Source organism: Stylophora pistillata, chromosome 1 (genome assembly GCF_964205215.1).
Source record: "Stylophora pistillata chromosome 1, jaStyPist1.2, whole genome shotgun sequence".
NCBI classification, from domain to species: Eukaryota; Metazoa; Cnidaria; class Anthozoa; order Scleractinia; family Pocilloporidae; genus Stylophora; species Stylophora pistillata.
In genome coordinates this window covers 33,449,118-33,468,214 of record NC_142519.1, presented here as the reverse complement: position 1 = coordinate 33,468,214, position 19,097 = coordinate 33,449,118, and the positions used below count along the sequence as shown (strand labels likewise).

The 19,097-nt window shown below is 39.0% G+C and overlaps 2 protein-coding genes across 3 annotated transcripts; both read left to right on the top strand.

Annotated features, from left to right (window-relative positions):
* Positions 1–64: 64 nt before the first annotated feature.
* LOC111323729 (protease-associated domain-containing protein 1) lies at positions 65–8,550 on the top strand. Of its 2 annotated transcripts, none has more exons than XM_088752796.1 (5): positions 65–224; positions 309–454; positions 2,890–2,999; positions 3,630–3,800; positions 7,378–8,550. In XM_088752796.1, the coding sequence occupies exons 1-5, from the start codon at positions 146–148 to the stop codon at positions 7,496–7,498; spliced, it is 627 nt and encodes a 208-aa protein (XP_088608922.1). In that variant the 5' UTR covers positions 65–145; the 3' UTR covers positions 7,499–8,550. The 2 variants fall into 2 exon arrangements, with proteins under 2 accessions (XP_088608922.1, XP_088608926.1); XM_088752800.1 differs by having other exon boundaries at positions 3,630–3,839.
* A 1,698-nt stretch (positions 8,551–10,248) lies between these two features.
* On the top strand, positions 10,249–19,055 carry LOC111323755 (E3 ubiquitin-protein ligase KCMF1). The gene is made up of 6 exons (XM_022927182.2): positions 10,249–10,499; positions 15,477–15,644; positions 15,904–16,043; positions 16,474–16,584; positions 17,044–17,498; positions 18,410–19,055. The coding sequence occupies exons 1-6, from the start codon at positions 10,484–10,486 to the stop codon at positions 18,732–18,734; spliced, it is 1,215 nt and encodes a 404-aa protein (XP_022782917.1). The 5' UTR covers positions 10,249–10,483; the 3' UTR covers positions 18,735–19,055.
* Positions 19,056–19,097: the final 42 nt, after the last annotated feature.

Genomic DNA, 19,097 nt, shown 5'->3' with positions numbered 1-19,097 from the left:
TTTTGCCCCTTATTTATATGATAACCTCTGTACTTAAGTCGTTTCATTCCCAAACAGTGTTTCGTCCCAGCATTCTATGCGGTCGTAAAGTAATGATTCGCTGTTACAACTTGACGTGTTTGCAATTTGCGTGATAAACGATATTATGGTACAGTGTGAGGTCCGTAGAGCAATATCATGCTATATTCTCGCTTTGGTCTTTTTTGTATGGGACTATTCCTCAGGTAAACTCTTTGTATTATTGGGCAGTGCTTGTTTTATGGAGGAAATAACGCAATACTTACTGATATGTTTGTGTTATCTTGCAGCTGAAGGCCCACGAGTCCGTCTCTTCTCTGTCACAGACTTAATGCTTTTTGATAGCAATGATCTCCTTTACTTTGAAATCCTGCGACCAAAGAACATAAGTTATATTTACAAAGTTAAACCAGCGAAAAACTTCGGAGCCAAATTTGTAAGTAATTTAATGACCACTGTCTACTAAATACTTTTTAATTTAAAATCTTACCAGCCCAAATACGTAAGCAGTTGTTTTATGAACCACTTTCCCGAGAGAGTCTGAACTTGTTTTCACCTGTTGCACCGGTGTAATCAACAATTTAAGGTTCTAAACCTTTAATGCTTTAATAGGTTTACTCCTTCACTTTCTACGTTTTGTCCTATCAACTTCCTTGCACGCGGTTCGAACTCGACTTTAATTTGCCTTTAGAGATGTTGTTTTGGGTTAGTTGTTGTAATAGCACATGTAGTAGTTTGAAAATATTTCAGTATACAGGTATGAATCACTGTAGAGAGCTAACCGTCAATCGATGTATCTTCGAAAAACGTATTTTAAAGAGGGTCCCCAATACGGTTCTTTAATCCCGCGATCCCGACTAAGATTTCCTCTCGATCCCGTAATCCTGACGGGTTATGCCGGCCTTAAATTTTTTTCTTAGTCCACTACCTCAACTTAAAAGGGTCTTTTTGGTGAGTGATACTTTCCTTATTGAAGTCGTTTCTCACCGTAAGGCGTACGTTTACCTCTTTTTCACCTGAACGACGATATCGTTCGTTTTAGCCTTAGTTTTCAAAGTTTTGCATGAATAACTACGCTGGTCGCGTAACGATTTTCACAGGGTCTGCACAGTAAACTTTTGAGTAGGGGGCTTACGATGAATAGATGGGGGCATGCCTCGCATGACAAAGTTTTTCATTAAAAGGCTAAAGCCGCCACCCCCCCCCCCCCCCCAGCCTTGAGGAAACGTACTTTAAAACCCTATCTCGCTCTTCATCTTGTTGCTTGATGTTTTCTTGCTCTTCCTTGGAGCATCCCTAACAGCTCAAAGTTTTGAGGGTACTCGCAGATTTATTTCTTCAGCCAGTTCAATTTCCTCTTTGATTTCGTCTGTGTTACAAGCTTCAATAATTTCTTAATCCAGAGATTTCACCAAATAGAGTTTTTTTACCTTGTAATTGAACAATAACTTACAGGCATGGCATGTCCAATTTATTCTGTTGCAATAGATCATCTGCTTCATTCATAAATGTAGTTCACACATCTCGATTGCTGCTGTGCTTGGCATGGGTTCATGCTATTTCCTCTGACATACTTTGTTGTGCAATTACTGCCCCACGTTGGGCACCATTTTATAAATCAATTCACATTCTCTAAAACGTGCTCACTATTTCAACAACAACAGAATTTTATAGTCATACACACAAAATCATACAGAATTGAAAAATTAATCTGATCTTCTCACCTGCAGTGAGAAATCACATGATTTTATCTGTTAACTATTCTTACAGTCAGAGCTTTTGAGGCTGACTGGTTCACCCACAGGCGGCCCAAGGGTACTGTGTGTGATTTTGGGGTGTAAAGTGCATTAATGGTAATAATTAACATATTAAGATCAAATTTCAAGCGTACATGTGGGCCATTACAAAAAGGACAAATTTTTTAAAAAAAATAAGAAAGAATTTAGAAGGATAATAATTAGTTCTTATTAACCAAGCGGGAGGTCTGTATGGGAGAATCTTGACCAAGGTCGCCAGTACAGACTGAGGTCAAGATTCTCCCATACAGACCGACCTAGCTCAGTTAATAAGATATTTATTATATGGCTGTGTCTTGTATGCCAATTTTTTATATTCTTTGCACCTTTTTTTTTTTTTTTTCAGACCAATCTAGATGCTGGTCTAGATAGGAAAATCTAGACTGCTTTCAATATTGATTTCAGCCAATCAAATTTGTAAATTTGGTAGTTCCCAGTCCTTGTGAGACACAGCCATATAGTAAAGGCGAGGAATAAAACATGTGAAGTCTCCTTAACTTTTTTCCATAGCCGCTTTGTTGCCAACAGTCGTTTTAACACTGTTTTGGCGACTTACTTTGTAACGCGTGCAGTGTCAACAGTCAACTGTAAAATAGGAAAAATTTAAAGAAAAATTAAGGAAAAATTAAAAAGGAAAATAAAAGCAAGGAAAGTATTGTATGAAGTCTCCTTTCCTTTTTTCCGTAGCTTCCTTGTCATTTACGGTCCATTTAACGCTGTTTTGGTGACCTTCTTTGCAATGCGTGTAGTGCTACCGGTCAACTGTGTATAAAAAAAAAGCTCAAGGCTGGAAACTTCAACTGCTCCCAAACACCAACTGTCACCACTTGAAGGCTGATAAATTCCACAAAAGTCAACTGATCTCCCTCAAATTTCCACCTGCGAGAGCGCTTAGCTATAGCCTACCCATTCCAGCAGTAAAATTTTCCAAATTCCACTGCATTGATCCAAGAGCAGCTCTGTTTTACCACCCATTCTGGCAAAATAGCTTTGTAGGTATGCGTAATCCTTTTGGAAAATTTTGATATCAATGTTTTTTTGTTTTTGTTTTTGTTTTTTTTCTGTTTCTTTTAAGGAATTAGAGATAGGCACTGTAAACCTAGTTGCTGCTGATCCTATTGATGCTTGTCATTCAGTTGACAATGGTGAAACCTTGTGGGGGTCAATAGCTTTAGTTGAACGAGGGTGAGTGAATACAGACTTAACCAAAATTATTGGATGGGGTAACCCTTTACACCCAACATCAGTATCCATATTCTCCATGCTGTTCTCTATATGTTTCCTGAGAAGCTGACAAAGAGAATCTGTTTATTGATCAAGATCTACTGATTATTTCCTTTATTCTTGTGTGATTCAGTGGTAGTGTCGTAAGGAGAAATTAGATGCTTGTCTCTCTTAAGGGTCAAAGGGTAAAACATGATAGTGAGATAATCAGGTTTGCAAATAATCTATTGTCTGCAACATTTGACAATACTTCTACTTGTTTGGGACTATCATTTGAAGGTATGGTGTAACCAAAGCAGTGCGCAGAGGACTTATTTGCATCTTTGTGGCCATCAGAATTGATAATGAAAAACCCATGCATAGTGAAAGAAGAATAGTAGCCTGCATTTAGCTCTCAAATAAGTTGAATATTTGTCCACATGTGAATGGCCTTTATTACCAGTTCACCAAATTCCCTTAAGACTAATCTTTGAGGCTATCAAATGTGGAGTCAAGTGATAGGCCTGTCTTTCCCCTGCTTACATCGTCTCTTTGCATGGAAACTGATGCATAACTGATGCCTGCTAAGATGTGAGTAACTTTATTCTCTAGGGGTTGTTCCTTTGTCTCCAAAACCAAGACAGTTGAACATCATGGAGCTATTGCGGTATTCATATCGGACAATTTACAGTTTGACAATGCAGATTCTTTAGTGGACATGGTCCATGATGGAACAACAAGAGAAGTCAGCATTCCTGCGGGGTTCATCCTGGGATCTGACGGGTACTGAATTTCATTGATCATTACTGTAATGATTCACAGGTGAAATATTTAGATCACCCCATGGTTATTCTTTGAACATTACATTATTTTTTTTTGAAGGAGGATTGAATGATGTAATTATTTTCCAGAAGTTCCAAGTGCCTAAAGACCTTTTCAGCTGTCATTATTAATAGCTATACATTAAATAGTCCTCTTTTTGTGCAGTTTCTTAAAAATCTGCCGTGATAAGTTAGAGCCAATTTAATTAGCAATGACAAGGAGGACTGCAATGAGAGAGGACTGTGAACTAATAGTACAGATTTTGTGCAAAACCATCACTATGAGGTTGTTGTGGCCTCTCTGCTGTGACCTAGTAGTTGGCCTTATTACCCTTACTTCCTTAGTTGACCTTCTCAAGGCCCTAACCAGTTATCCTGCCTTTTATGTGAACTGGAATTTTCAGTTTGGGAAGCTAAAACTCAGCTTTCATTTTAGGCACTGTTAACACTAACTGGTAATTTGTTTTTCACATCTTCACAAGACTTACACTCACCTCTAAAAGGATGCTAATGCTGACTTTTGCTTGATGTTTGGTGTTTTTTAGAGCTGAATATTAGTGGCTCAGTGTTTCATAATCATGACTATAGGCAGTGGTGAACTGATAGAGTGATTGTGGCTCAGTTTTTCATTTTGAACAAAGGCACTGGTGAACTGACATGGTGATTGTGGCTCAGTTTTTCATTTTGACCATAGGCAGTGGTGAGCTGACACAGTGATTGTGGCTCAGTTTTTCATTTTGAACAAAGGCAGTGGTGAACTGACACGGCGATTGTGGCTCAGTTTTTCATTTTGAACAAAGGCAGTGGTGAACTGACACGGTGATTGTGGCTCAGTTTTTCATTTTGACCATAAGCAGTGGTGAGCTGACACAGTGATTGTTGCTCAGTTTTTCATTTTGACCATAGGCAGTGGGTGGCTGACACAGTAATTGTGGCTCAGTTTTTCATTGTGACTATAGGCAGTGGTGAGCTGACAAAGTGACTGTGGCTCAGTTTTTCATTTTGACCATAGGCAGTGGTTAGCTGACACAGTGATTGTGGCTCAGTTTTTCATTTTGACCATAGGCAGTGGTCAGCTGACACAGTGATTGTGGCTCAGTTTTTCATTGTGACTATAGGCAGTGGTGGGCTGACACAGTGATTGTGGCTCAGTTTTTCATTTTGAACAAAGGCAGTGGTGAACTGACACGGTGATTGTGGCTCAGTTTTTCATTTTTACCATAGGCAGTGGTGAGCTGACTTAGTGATTGTGGCTCAGTTTTTCATTTTGACCATAGGCAGTGGGTGGCTGACACAGTGATTGTGGCTCAGTTTTTCATTGTGACTATAGGCAGTGGTGAGCTGACACAGTGATTGTGGCTCAGTTTTTCATTTTGACCATAAGCAGTGGTGAGCTGACACTGTGATTGTGGCTCAGTTTTTCATTTTGACCATAGGCAGTGGTTAGCTGACACAGTGATTGTGGCTCAGTTTTTCATTTTGACCATAAGCAGTGGTGAGCTGACACAGTGATTGTGGCTCCGTTTTTCATTTTGACCATAGGAAGTGGTTAGCTGACACTGTGATTGTGGCTCAGTTTTTCGTTTTGACCATAGGCAGTGGTTAGCTGACACAGTGATTGTTGCTCAGTTTTTCATTGTGACTATAGGCAGTGGTGAGCTGACACAGTGATTGTGGCTCAGTTTTTCATTTTGACCATAGGCAGTGGTTAACTGACACTGTGATTGTGGCTCAGTTTTTCATTTTGACCATAGGCAGTGGTTAGCTGACACAGTGATTGTGGCTCAGTTTTTCATTGTGACTATAGGCAGTGGTGAACTGACACAGTGATTTTGGCTCAGTTTTTTATTGTGACTATAGGCAGTGGTGAACTGACATGGTGACTGTGGCTCAGTTTTTCATTTTGACCATAGGCAGTGGTGAGCTGACACTGTTATTGTGGCTCAGTTTTTCGTTTTGACCATAGGCAGTGGTGAGCTGACACAGTGATTGTGGTTCAGTTTTTCATTTTGACCATAGGCAGTGGTGAGCTGACACAGTGATTGTGGCTCAGTTTTTCATTTTGACTATAGGCAGTGGTGAGCTGACTTAGTGATTGTGGCTCAGTTTTTCATTTTGACCATAGGCAGTGGTGAACTGACATGGTGACTGTGGCTCAGTTTTTCATTTTGACCATAGGCAGTGGTGAGCTGACACTGTGATTGTGGCTCAGTTTTTCATTGTGACTATAGGCAGTGGTGAGCTGACACTGATTGTGCCTCAGTTTTTCATTTTTACCATAGGCAGTGGTTAGCTGACACAGTGATTGTGGCTCAGTTTTTCATTTTGACCATAGGCAGTGGTGAGCTGACACAGTGATTGTGGCTCAGTTTTTCATTGTGACCATAGGCAGTGGGTGGCTGACACGGTGATTGTGGCTCAGTTTTTCATTGTGACAAAAGGCAGTGGTGAGCTGACACAGTGATTGTGGCTCAGTTTTTCATTTTGACTATAGGCAGTGGTGAGCTGACTTAGTGATTGTGGCTCAGTTTTTTATTTTGACCATAGGCAGTGGTGAGCTGACACTGTGATTGTGGCTCAGTTTTTCATTGTGACTATAGGCAGTGGTGAGCTGACACTGATTGTGCCTCAGTTTTTCATTTTTACCATAGGCAGTGGTGAGCTGACACAGTGATTATGGCTCAGTTTTTCATTGTGACCATAGGCAGTGGGTGGCTGACACGGTGATTGTGGCTCAGTTTTTCATTGTGACTATAAGCAGTGGTGAGCTGACACAGAGATTGTGGCTCAGTTTTTCATTTTGACCATAGGCAGTGGTGACCTGACACAGTGATTGTGGCTCAGTTTTTCATTTTGACCATAGGCAGTGGTGACCTGACACGGTGATTGTGGCTCAGTTTTTCATCTTGACCATAGGCAGTGGTTAGCTGACACAGTGATTGTGGCTCAGTTTTTCATTTTTGACCATAGGCAGTGGTGAGCTGACACAGTGATTGTGGCTCAGTTTTTCATTGTGACTATAGGCAGTGGTGGGCTGACACAGTGATTTTGGCTCAGTTTTTCATTTTGACCATAGGCAGTGGTGAGCTGACACAGTGATTGTGGCTCAGTTTTTCATTTTGACCATAGGCAGTGGTTAGCTGACACGGTGATTGTGGCTCAGTTTTTCATTTTGACCATAGGCAGTGGTGAGCTGACACAGTGATTGTGGCTCAGTTTTTCATTTTGACCATAGGCAGTGGTGAGCTGACACGGTGATTGTGGCTCAGTTTTTCATTTTGACCATAGGCAGTGGTGAGCTGACACGGTGATTGTGGCTCAGTTTTTCATTTTGAACATAGGCAGTGGTGAGCTGACACAGTGATTGTGGTTGAGTTTTTCATTGTGACTATAGGCAGTGGTGAGCTGACACAGTGATTGTTGCTCAGTTTTTCATTTTGACCATAGGCAGTGGTGAGCTGACACAGTGATTGTGGTTCAGTTTTTCATTGTGACTATAGGCAGTGGTGAACTGACACAGTCATTGTTGAAATTACTAGGTATCACATCAAGCGTGGAATTGAAGAAGCAGGGATGGAAGCAGCAGTTATATCAATTCCACTCAACATTACTACAAGTCCACATCTTTATACCAGGCAACCACCTTGGTCGTATTGGTGATACAGATTTATAATAGGAAATTTGGAGAGATAGCCCACGTAATATATTTAGCAGTACCACTGTTTGTATCTTGTGATGCTGCTTAGGTCGACTTTGTTTGTAATTTAAGGGGTAAGTTTTAAAGAAGCTGTAGGGCTGCATTGGTAGGGGTATTACACGATAATTCAGTTTTATCAAGTGAGTTGATAACGTTGATATCCCACTGTAAAGAGTTTCTAAAGCTGAGGTTTTGATCATTTTTAGCCCTTCGTCACTTGCTCTCAAAGGGCTAACATTTGATATGTCAGCTTTAAAAACTCTTTGCTGGTAATATTTCTGTTGTTAAGCCATAAAGTTCATTAATATATTTGTAAGAAAGGTGATGGGAATTTTGTTAAGATTGTCTATCAAAATTAATTTCGAGTTTGCCTGGTCAATCAATTTATTGGCGTTATATGATCATCAACCACAATGCTCTTTTATGATAGCATTACTGATTGTCAAGGTTTGCGCAGGCAACTACTTTTTCAATATAGTGACAATTAACGAATAGCTTGGAAGACGAATCTTCAACACTAAATTTGGAAAGAGCGAAGCTCTACTAAGCTATTTTATTTTGCTAGTGTTCAAATGTTTACTACAGTGTGGTTAAGTTGTGGCACCCTTTAACTTCTGAAACTAAAGGAAGTTCTGCATAGCATAATTCCGTTTAGTAGGCCCTCAAAGCCTCATTGGGAGGCCTCTATATCTCAAAGTTTCCCGTCTCTCGAGTGGTATCGATTTGTTTTCCAGAAACCTGTAAGAATGGGATTCTGCAACGGCACTGTGTACGTATAAAGTCTACTTTTATTTATATCTAGTGCATAAGTGTTGTACCGAAGACTTGCAATACAAACGCACCACAGATTCTGTACTATAATATAAGAATATTTTGGGAACTCGTACTTGGCGATACTTTTGAAAATGTATACGCCCATCTCCTGCTTTTTCAAATGTCAAATTTATACTCTCATGGAGTTGGTCGACCTGTAGTTTTTGTTTCGAAATAAACATGACCTGTTAATAAAGCAAAAGAGGAGTTTTTTTTATTCTGATGACATCTCCCTTAATTAAGAAGTACCGGTAATAGCAGAAATATTATTGCGGTATGTTTAGCTGCTTTTCGCCAAAATGTAGGCCTTTTGAAACATGGTGAAAATCACAGTTAGCTTTGTTAAAATGGATGTCATACATATGCAAGATTTAAGGGAGGCGTTTTGGATATGAATGTAGAAGATGCAAATCATATGGGTTTCATGAAATCACGATGAACGCGCCGAGCTCGTACTTAACAATTAGATAATGCAGTCAATTGTTTTAACTCGGGTGCAGGTTGTGGTGAAAAGTCTTGGTACGATTAATCAATTTTTCGCCGAAGGCGAAGTGAATATTTTTTACTCCCCTGAGCTCGAGGCAAATAATTGTTTTAGTATAATTGCGCTGGTGGTTTCGAATTCTGTTGTTAACTAGAATTTGGCAGGTTCATTTAATTCAATCAGCAAAAATCTTCATATCTTTCTTTTGAAAAGTGTTACTCCAAACTTATTAGTATCTTTTGTACTTTTCGGAATAGAATTCTCTTGATCGCGTTCAACAGTTCCTCAGTAACACTGACAAACGCGAGGCAGCCAATTTTGAAAGGTAGCGCTCCTGCCATAATCACCTCGCGCTAGGTCATTATAGCGAGACAAACGAATAAAGGGTGTAAGTTTCTAAAGAAACTGGTGCTGCGTCGGTGGGGTAACCAAGGTTATATCAACTAAGTTGAAATTGTAAATTGGCCACCGTGAAGAGTTAAAAAGCGGGATACACGACGCCATCCTTAACCAATCAGAGTGCGCGCGTCTCTCTAATCACCGTTGAGAGTAATTATACTAAACGGTAATTTGGAGGGAGGACTGGACGGACGCATCACTATTGTCGCACAGGGAAAGTCCACGTATGCTGATCTGTACTCAACGTATTCGTTTACACCGTCGTTTATCACCAAAACATGCTCATTTCAAAGGAGTTTTTCTTTCCTTTCATAATATTCATTGAAGCTCTTTGTCCATCCAGTAATCTTTTCCTTTCTAATCAAAAGACGGCGGAGGCCTTGATATGGTGACAACTGTACATTCGTATCGCTTCTACACGGTATTATTAAAGATAAACGACAAAATGGTTTACGATAGAGGAGCAGGAAGGATTTCATATCTAAGTTCCCTCAATACCAATGATTCTTTTATTTTCGCACTTCGATAAATGGGTTAACACGACCTAAGGAAAGACTAGTATGGGACAGCTGGGATCTGAAATACTCTGTAAAGGACCACCTAAAATGTTTGGGAATGAAAAGCACAATGCTTAGACGGGTCTAGATGTTCACAAAAAATATCACAAAAGTAGATTTATACAAGCCTAAATTTCAGGGATTTTCGAAATGACCGATGAAGCTAGAGCACGCTTGTGTCGACAGTCAAATAAATTTTCTCTGCTCTCTTATTTTTTTGAACTGGCTTCCCAGCATACTTTACAAACTTCGCAATTACATAATTTCCGTGTAAATTTTTTCAACACCTTTAAATAAATGAAACGATACGGTACGGACACGATGTGCTTTTGTTCTGAAATAACCCAAGATCCCTCAAGATACTCGATCGATACTCGACCGATACTCGAGAAAGTCCGCGTAGCCCCGATGTAGACCCCAGTCACCACCAAATAAGCTGAGAATGCTGGGATTCCGATTACTGCTCATGCCCAGTGAAACCGGGAGACGGCTCGTATGATCATCGAAGTTTCCTATGGTGGAAATGAAAACTAAAGTGGCCTAAAATTCGACCGTTTGGGACCGTTACCAGAATTTAGGTAGAGCATTCAACGATTGTCCAATGCTTTTTGCTACTTTCAAAAAAAGTTGTGTCAGTAGGCCCTTGCATCCGCGTAAATTCGATACGACGCTCAGAGAAGTACAGGGAAGTTGCTATGTCTCGGCATGAGGGTAAGTTTGTTTTCTCTTTTAGATTTAGAAATTGTGGCTTCCTTTTTGAAAAAGAATTGTCCTCTTAAATTTCATTATGGCACTGAGACCACAGTGTTTCCAGCTGCGTTTACTACAGCCACAGTCTCTAAGAGTGGTCGTTTTATAGAGTTGCGTCCATAGTTCCGTTAAGTTCACATTGCAAGTTCGAAAGGTTCGAGAGGACATGTTTACTTGGGCTGTTTTCAACGCGTGGTGTCGAAACTGAGAGACATATCGTTTCAGTGGCAAAGTATAGGGCACATTTCATACAATAAACTGACATATGTCTTCATTGTACTCGAGAATAAGTAATAAACTGGTACAATGACTTTACGGATATTACTCGTACATTTAAATATGTCACTGCCTCTAAGGACATAAGTTATATCTATAGCTGTTGCTGTAAGACTAATTTTTATCATCTCAAGACTGCTCTCCTTGTCGTTTTACTGAAGCTTGGTGGTCATTGGGTATAAATATTTTTTAAAACTCAATTCCTTGGTACAAGCACTTTCTGCTCAGCTAATATTATGAGGATGCAGAGGGACTAAAATCAATTGTGCTATTTTCTCTGTGCCTTCCCGACTGTTTTTTCTTTTTTTTTTTTTTTTTTAATGAAGAATGATCAGATTCAAAACTACTGGCTGAAAGGGAAAGTAGTGGGGAAGGCCAAGAGCTTTTGTGTGTATGACTAATGCAGCAAATTAATTTTAGCAAATGACTTTTGAAGGGATGCTGGTAAGGCTGTGCATGTGTGGTTTTACTTATCATATCAGCTAAAATATGTACATTTCTTTTCTTAGGTATATTTATCTTTTTATCTATTTTAATACTTGTTTAATTAGAAGTATGAATTGCTTGCTAGGTGATTCAAGTATTAGGTTGATTCTCTTCAGATGTTTTAGTTGAAATTAGTATCCTTAGCAGCACTGCCTCTAAAAGTTTGGAACTGAGAATGTGGTCTGTATGTCATATATAACAAAAGAAATTATTTTGGTCATGCATTCTATAGCAGTGGATTCTGTGACAGATAAATGAACAAGTATCTGGGGGAGTGTTACAATTATCGTTTTATATCTACCAAGTGGGGCAGAGAGATTTCTTATGACCCCTTTTTTACCCATGATTAGAATTTGAACTTAGCTACATTGTAAGGGTTAAGCAAGTGAAATATCCATGTAAATTGTTTGACTATCAAGGTATGGGAGTTAGTTATTTAACCATAGAAGACTGTTTTAGTTGTCACATGGTGGAATGACCTGTTTTGCTTCATTGTGTGAATATTTCTCTGCTCTTGTCCAGAATTTTTCTTCATTTATGTTTTGAATAATGTTTTCTCCAAGAAAGACATGCCATCTGTACCCTTGTGGACACATTTACTTAATGTTTGAGCCATTCCTATTTAGTTCTGTGCATCAATCTAAGCAGAAAGTAAGAATTGAAATTTTGATCAGACAGTTTACAGGGTTGTTTAGGCTTGTAATGAAGGAGTGCAAGTCAAAAGAAGTTGCAATTTTGATTGGCCAGAACTTCAAACATATAGTAGCAGTTTTGAGATAAAATGTCTTTATAACTTGGCTACTTAATTCTGAAAATTTGTCACCAAATTGGCAACTAGATTGCCTTGTTATATCTTTCCTAGAGATAAACTGAAGGTAGAGATTGGTCAACATAAATCTGCAACAAACTTCCTTGATAAGGTTTTTTTCAAGAAGCAGCACATGCATGTTAAAAAAGTATATATTACTAGATGCCATCTTGGATTTATGCAACATTGCACTTTGTATAAGACCCATTGTAGTGTCCTTTATAGCACATGCAAATTTTGTGGGCTCATCTTTGTTACATTTGACATCCTTGTTCTCTGAGTGTACCAGTGAGCAAGAGACTGCAAAGGCAAATTTTTCTCAATGTCTGAAGTGGAAAGCATCTTGGAACTTAAACTGTTATAAAACTTTAACGTTTTCTTTACTTTAAAGGTGAAGAAGCGTAATGATTTGATTTAGTGCCTGGGGCTCTCAGTTATTTATGGTACCTTTAGGGAGGGCACATATTAGAGACAGAGCGTTTAAAAAAAAAAAAAAAAAAGAACAGTGGATTATGCAAACAAATCTTTTACATTTATTTTAAAAGGAACAATATCAGAAACTATAAAAGTAAAAAATGCACAGTGGACATAATCATAGAAATGGGAGGGAATGTACTTAGGAATTTCTTTCTCTGAAACAAAATAGGGGCACTTATTTGAATAGGGGCGCCAACAAATTTAAGCAGGGTTCAAATCTAATTTTTCAAGTTACTAGCCAAGTGGCTAGTGACATCTTAGATGTTTGACAATTTCAGTTTGTTTACTAGCGAAACTGGCTGGTGGAAATTGAAAACCATTAGCCAAAACTAAATTTCTACTAGTCTGTGGCTAGTGGGCTACCATTAGTGTCAAGCTCTGTCTAAGGGGGGCCTTATTAGGGATGGGGTGCCTATTGGATTTTGCCTTTTTGCATTTGCGGTAGTGTTATCAAATGATATAAGAGAATGCTTTCAAAACATCCTAGAAGGTTGTGGGGAAGAGGTTCTTCTAGTATTTTTACCAATGAATTCAAAAGCCAACATTTTTCTTAGATACCAATCAGTATAGAAGTCTTCTGATCAGGGGACTTGCAGCATGCTCTGTATGTGATATTTTCTCATAACAATGGCATTCTTGAAATGTACTTTTGATTACACTGTTGGTCACACAAACTTATAATAATTATTATGGGCCATGTAGGCTGTTAAGTTCGTGCAGTAAATATTAATTTGATACAACATGGTAACAAAGGATCATTTATTTGAAGCAATTAAGCATAAAAGAGCAACTTAAATTGTAAAAATACTTTTTAACTGATTCGTTGAGGAAATGATTATTGACTTTGTTATTATTTAAAACTGTATGTATTTTCAGCAGTGTACTGGCAAGGAATTGAATTAATGTAAAGTGAAATATATTTAACTGAGTGAGTTTGTTCCATGGGCCAGTGTTTGGGCAAATTTAGGTGACTGTTTGGTTCGTGAGTAATTTATCCTTGATTCAAAAGGAAGTTTCTCAAGATTCCTAGATTTGAATTGCTGGCAAGTGTCTTTTAGCCTTCATAAATTTTGAGGATCTATCTGGTAGATTTGTTTTTTGGCAGTCAACTTTTTTGAGTTGGATACCACTCTAAAATGTTTAGGAGCCAAGTGGCAACTGGAAAATTCAGTTTATTTTATGCTTTGCTCAAAATCAAAAGTAGTTCAGGATGTAGACAGTAATGTCCTAACAAACTTCATTTACTGTCAACTGTTTAGATACATCTTATTTGTTGTTACTGAAAAGCTGTTTCACATCTGGGCTTGTTTAAATTAAAGATCTCTATATCAGTATAGGGCTGCGTTGGTGGGAGTAACGAAATAACTTGGATATATCAACAAAGTTGAAATGGTAGATTGGCCACCGTAACGATTACAAAAGCTGACGTTTCGAGTGTTAGCCCTTCGTCGGAGCGAATAGAGGAATTGTGGGTTGTGTGTGCTTTTAAAGGCAGAAAATGGAGCTGTGTTATTGGTGGGAACATGGCAACGAGAAAAACAAGAATAAATTAGTGGAATGAAAAGCGTTCGTTGATCCCTGTGGGATTTAGACTGCCAGTTTGAAAGATGAGCTTTTGTTCAAGATTTTTACGGCTTTCCGTGCTACCTAAGTGTAAGGAAAGACCGCAGATTGCCATATGTTGCTTAGAATGATTAGGTAAATTAAAATGTCTAGCGACTGGTTTCGATGTGTCCTTGTCATTCCTTTCCACGTCTCGAAGGTGTTCTCGGAATCGGTCACCTAGTCTTCTGCCTGTTTCACCAATGTATATCTTTTTGCAATAAGTGCAAGTTATGCAATAGATTACATTGGTGGAGGTGCACATGAAGTGATCGGTGATCTTAATGGATCGTTTAGGTCCCGATATTTTATCAGTGTTGTGAATGAAAGGACACGTTTTGCATCATGCACAAGTGCATTTAAGAGTGCCTGGTTGGTCATTAGTCTGAAAAGAACTTCTGACCAAAAAATTGCCTATGTTTTTGTCGCATTTGAATGAAATGAGCGGAGGCTGTGAAAAGATAGTGCTTGTCTCAGGATCGTTTTGAAGTAATTTTGAGTTTTTAAGAATGATGGATTTAACTGAGTGGGTTGTGAGGGTGAAACGTGAGAGTGAATGGAATGCGGTCGGAATCTTCCTTATGTGACGTTTGTAGTGCTGAATGTCGATCAATGAGTTGGGCGCGGTGGTAACCCGCTTGAACGACAGAACCCGGTAACCACGTTTATCATGTTTATCTATATCAGTAGTTTTGAAATTATAGCAATGAAAATTTCAGGAAAGTAGACTGAACTTGTTTTCGTGTTAAGGTCCACACTCATCATTCTTCAAAATGTTTGATTTTCTTTGAAAAACATGTTGTAAGTTAACAGGATAACCAAAGCAGTCACTGTGGCTGCAACATATAACATATTTGTAATCTATAAAAGCAGAACCCTTAAAGTCTGCAATAAGCTTTAAAACAGGGTCCTAGACTTCAACAGGAGCTCAAATGTATTTTTTTTTTTATTAAAATAGTTGAGATTTTTTAAGGAAAGGATCATTTTTTTTTGTACAATAAATGTTGTAAATGTAGCCCTTATTTTAATGGTTCCCTATGCCTAAATACTTAGTGGAAGTGGTGAATCTGGCCTTGCTAAACAAAAACTTCGACATTTCCTTGGTAAGCATGCCCAAGAACCCTCAGGAGGCTACTCATTTTGTTGTTGTGAATGTAGACTATTAATAAGTATATATCAAAACTGTTTGACAATGCATCTTTAATGCCTCAATCTTCTTTTGACTTTCTCACATTGATGGTTTATTATGGAGAAAATGTAATCATTTCTTTTTTCTTCCATTTTAACAGGTGTAAGTTGTGACTCGTGTAGTATAGGAAATTTCCGTGGGAAGCGGTTCAAATGTTTAATTTGCTATGATTATGACCTTTGTGCAACATGTTATGAAAATGGAGCCACAACTACAAGGCACACAGCAGATCATCCAATGCAGTGTATTCTTACTAGAACAGATTTTGGTAAGAATGCTGTCAGAACATTCATTGTATGCATTACACTGATTCAAGGATTATTTTCAGAAAGTGTATTAGTGAACTTTGTGTTTCCCTTACAGATGTATGTACACATTTCAGTGATGCAAGTACACCTTTCAAGCATATTTGTGTAATATGTGTAATATTTGTGTAATTTGTGTAATATATTTGTGTAATAGTAACTAAAGCTTATAAAATATTTTCCATGGAAAAATCAAATCAAACTTGTCTTCTTGATTAACAGAGCTCTATTACGGAGGGGAAGCATTTACTGCAGACCAGCCGCAGTCTTTCACTTGCCCTTATTGTGGTAAAATGGGTTTTACAGAGTCCGCATTACAAGAACATGTCGCATCAGAACATAGTGATGCCTCCATTGAGGTGGTAAGTATTCAGCCCTTGAAATATTTCAGAAATCCTTATTATGTTTTGAGTAGTTACACAGGGGATCAAGGCACCTGTGAAAGGCATGCATTAATTGCTAGTAGACAGATATGATTCAAGTTATTTAGGGTAAACATACAGTATGTTGTAACTGCCCAAAAGGTCATTGAAAATTGGTTCAAATTAGCAAAGTAATTATAATTGTAGTTGTAAAAAATCGATTTTCCAATAAGTGTAAGGTCGGAGTTATCAAGTATTGAAGTCTAATGTTTTGTATTGTTTGCCTTTAAAGCTGTTCTTCATTATGGTTTTCTCTCAGCCTGTATTTTCCTTCAGGAAGGAAGTAAAACACCACTTTATGGCAAGCAAAAGAGAAACCTTGTCATCTATACGGAGGGGTGTGTTTTAACGAGTGTTGTGTTTGATTTAGGTATGTCCTGTGTGTGCTGCCTTACCAGGTGGAGACCCAAATCATGTGACCGATGACTTTGCTGCCCATTTGACACTAGAGCATAGGGCACCCAGTAGGCCTGATATTCTAATATCCTTTTCATTTGTGTCTGTCATACGTTTGCTGGGAAATTTTGAACAAAGTTTTTTTTGTTCTTTCTAAAAGGAGCTAAGAATGAGTCGTATCATAAAAATTTTGACTTAAAGTTCACCAGTTATGTGATGCATAAGAATTTATGGAATATTTAAGTACTACAGCATTCGGTATAAAGTGAAGTATAAAGAAGCCAATTCATCAGTGAATTTATAGGGAAGGGTTACTTTATTACACGCTTTCTTGCGTGATCGCAGTGCAAAACGACGTGATGAACTGCAACGGTTATGACTTTGGATGGTCTGTTGTCGATTCTGTCGTATTGGTTTGAAGGCATAGCCCATATCATTTTGAGCTGCCTTTCCTAGTGATAAAGTTTATGTTGCTGAGAATGATAGCTGTTTAATTTCGAACAGTTAGATAATATATCAGCTTTATGCTCTTTAACTGACTTACTACGACGAGCCCCCACCTGTCCGGCACGTCAGACGTTTATTTCACCCTGCGGTAAGCAGTAGTCGACCAAGACCCCCGAGGCCACGAGCAGCCAACATGCATTTTGGAGGATCAGGGAACAGTGCACTTGCTTCGTCCTCGTCTTCGTCTTCCACCTCTGCCCGTGAGAGCATGGATCCCATAGCCGAGCTTTTGTCTCAACTGTCGGGCGTTCGGCGAGCTGCTCAGCAGCCTCAGCCTCCCATGCAATCACAACTTCAGTTGCTACAACAGCAGCTACAACTGGAGAGGCAGCAAGTGCAGCAGACCAGAGAGCGGCTGGAGAGACTTCCTGCGCGGCGGCAAATGGCGGCAGCTGCTGCTGCAGCTGCAGCTGGTAGCAGTGTGACGGCTACGTCAACGGTTAGTGCTCAAGAAAGTAGTAGTGCAGCGTCTTCGTCATTTCTTCTCTCTAGGTAAGTACATTGAACACATTTGTTTCTCGGTGTAGTTTTGTGCTCTGTATAGTTTCAATCTCTAAGTCAGTTTATGTTGAATACGTTTTCCCGTCTCTATCAGTAGCGGTGTTCTCTTGTTTTTTCCAAGCAATTTTTCTTTGTGGAGCATTTTTAAACTTCCTTGAGAAACTTCGACTTTACCATGACGTTAAAGGGACCTCAGCTAAGATGTTGGACGCGCAGCTTTTGGTTCGCATTGATCAATCAAAGATTGCAGCTTAAACGTCTGTGATAGTGCATGAAGATTCAGTTCACCCCATCGTTTCTGAAGGTCAAGAAATGCCACCTTTAAAACAAATACTTAAGCTCTACGTTTGATCCGTTTTCGCGAAATGTCGCTACCATTTTTTCTTATCAGCCAGTACACTAATGTAAATATCAGAATTCGCCCTCCCATGTCTTCTTTGGGAAAACGGTTTGCGCTTGCCTAACTTTGATTTCTGCTCTTAGGCGACGTCTTAAAGCCATTGGCTCCTAAATCTGCCTTTATCGTGTACAGTTAGAAACTAACTTATTTAGTCGTAAGTGTTTGATACTAGAGCTGTCGAAACATATTCCATTTTATGCCAAACAGTCTTGTTTGATGAAGAAGTACTGGTACAAGAAGGAAAAACGCATAGGTATGCGAAAATCAAGGATCAAGTGTACTAAAGAACTCTGTTTTTTTGTCAATGATCGTTGGACCCCATACCTTAGGTTTTCTTTATTTGTGCAAAACCTTCCGGGGAATGCGTAGCAGATCACCAGAAAAGAACCGTTCACTCTTTCACGCATGCATACAATGCAGTGGAGAACAAATCCGGGAAACCGCTAGCTCGCTTTGACTTTGAATTATTTTAGCATCAAATCATTTATTTGGTGCATTTCAGGGCTAATGAACCGGCATTGTCAGAAGCTGAACAGGAAGCTCTGGAACGCGAACGAGCAGACCGAAGCCTGTTTGTACAAGATCTCATTTTGTCAACGCTTGGATCAGCAGCATTTAGACGAAGGGCCCGGTCAAGGGTTTCAGTCACCGACGCATCAAATGAATTCGCAAGAATAACCTTACAGGATAGTGAGAGGATTCAAGCAAGTGGAAATGAAACACGAGCTGAGTCCCAGGACTTAACTGTAGTAGAACAAGACATTACTGTACAAGATATGGAGCTCATATCACTGGAAACAGATGAAGACGAAGACAAAGATTCCTAGCGGAGGGGTCTTATCTTCGAATTGAATTTTACCCTCTGTGTAGGTACTGAAATTATTCAGTGATAATAATTGGCGTTTTGGCGGCCTCATAGTCCGTTGAGCACCCGCTAATACTCCACAACGAAGGCAGAGAGGCGCACAGGAAGAATTACCAGCAGTCTTTATCTGTACAGACGCCCGCGCGTGTTGACAGAGTATCAACTTACCATTGACTAAATACGGCTGGATCACGGAAAGAGTAGCTGTGACTGCGTGCATCTTACAGTTGAAGAGATACGTAGATAGGGTTGAAAAAATAAAATTTAAAATCATTTACTTAAAGTTGATTACTTTGTTTGCTAGGTTTAAGTAATTTAAATCACA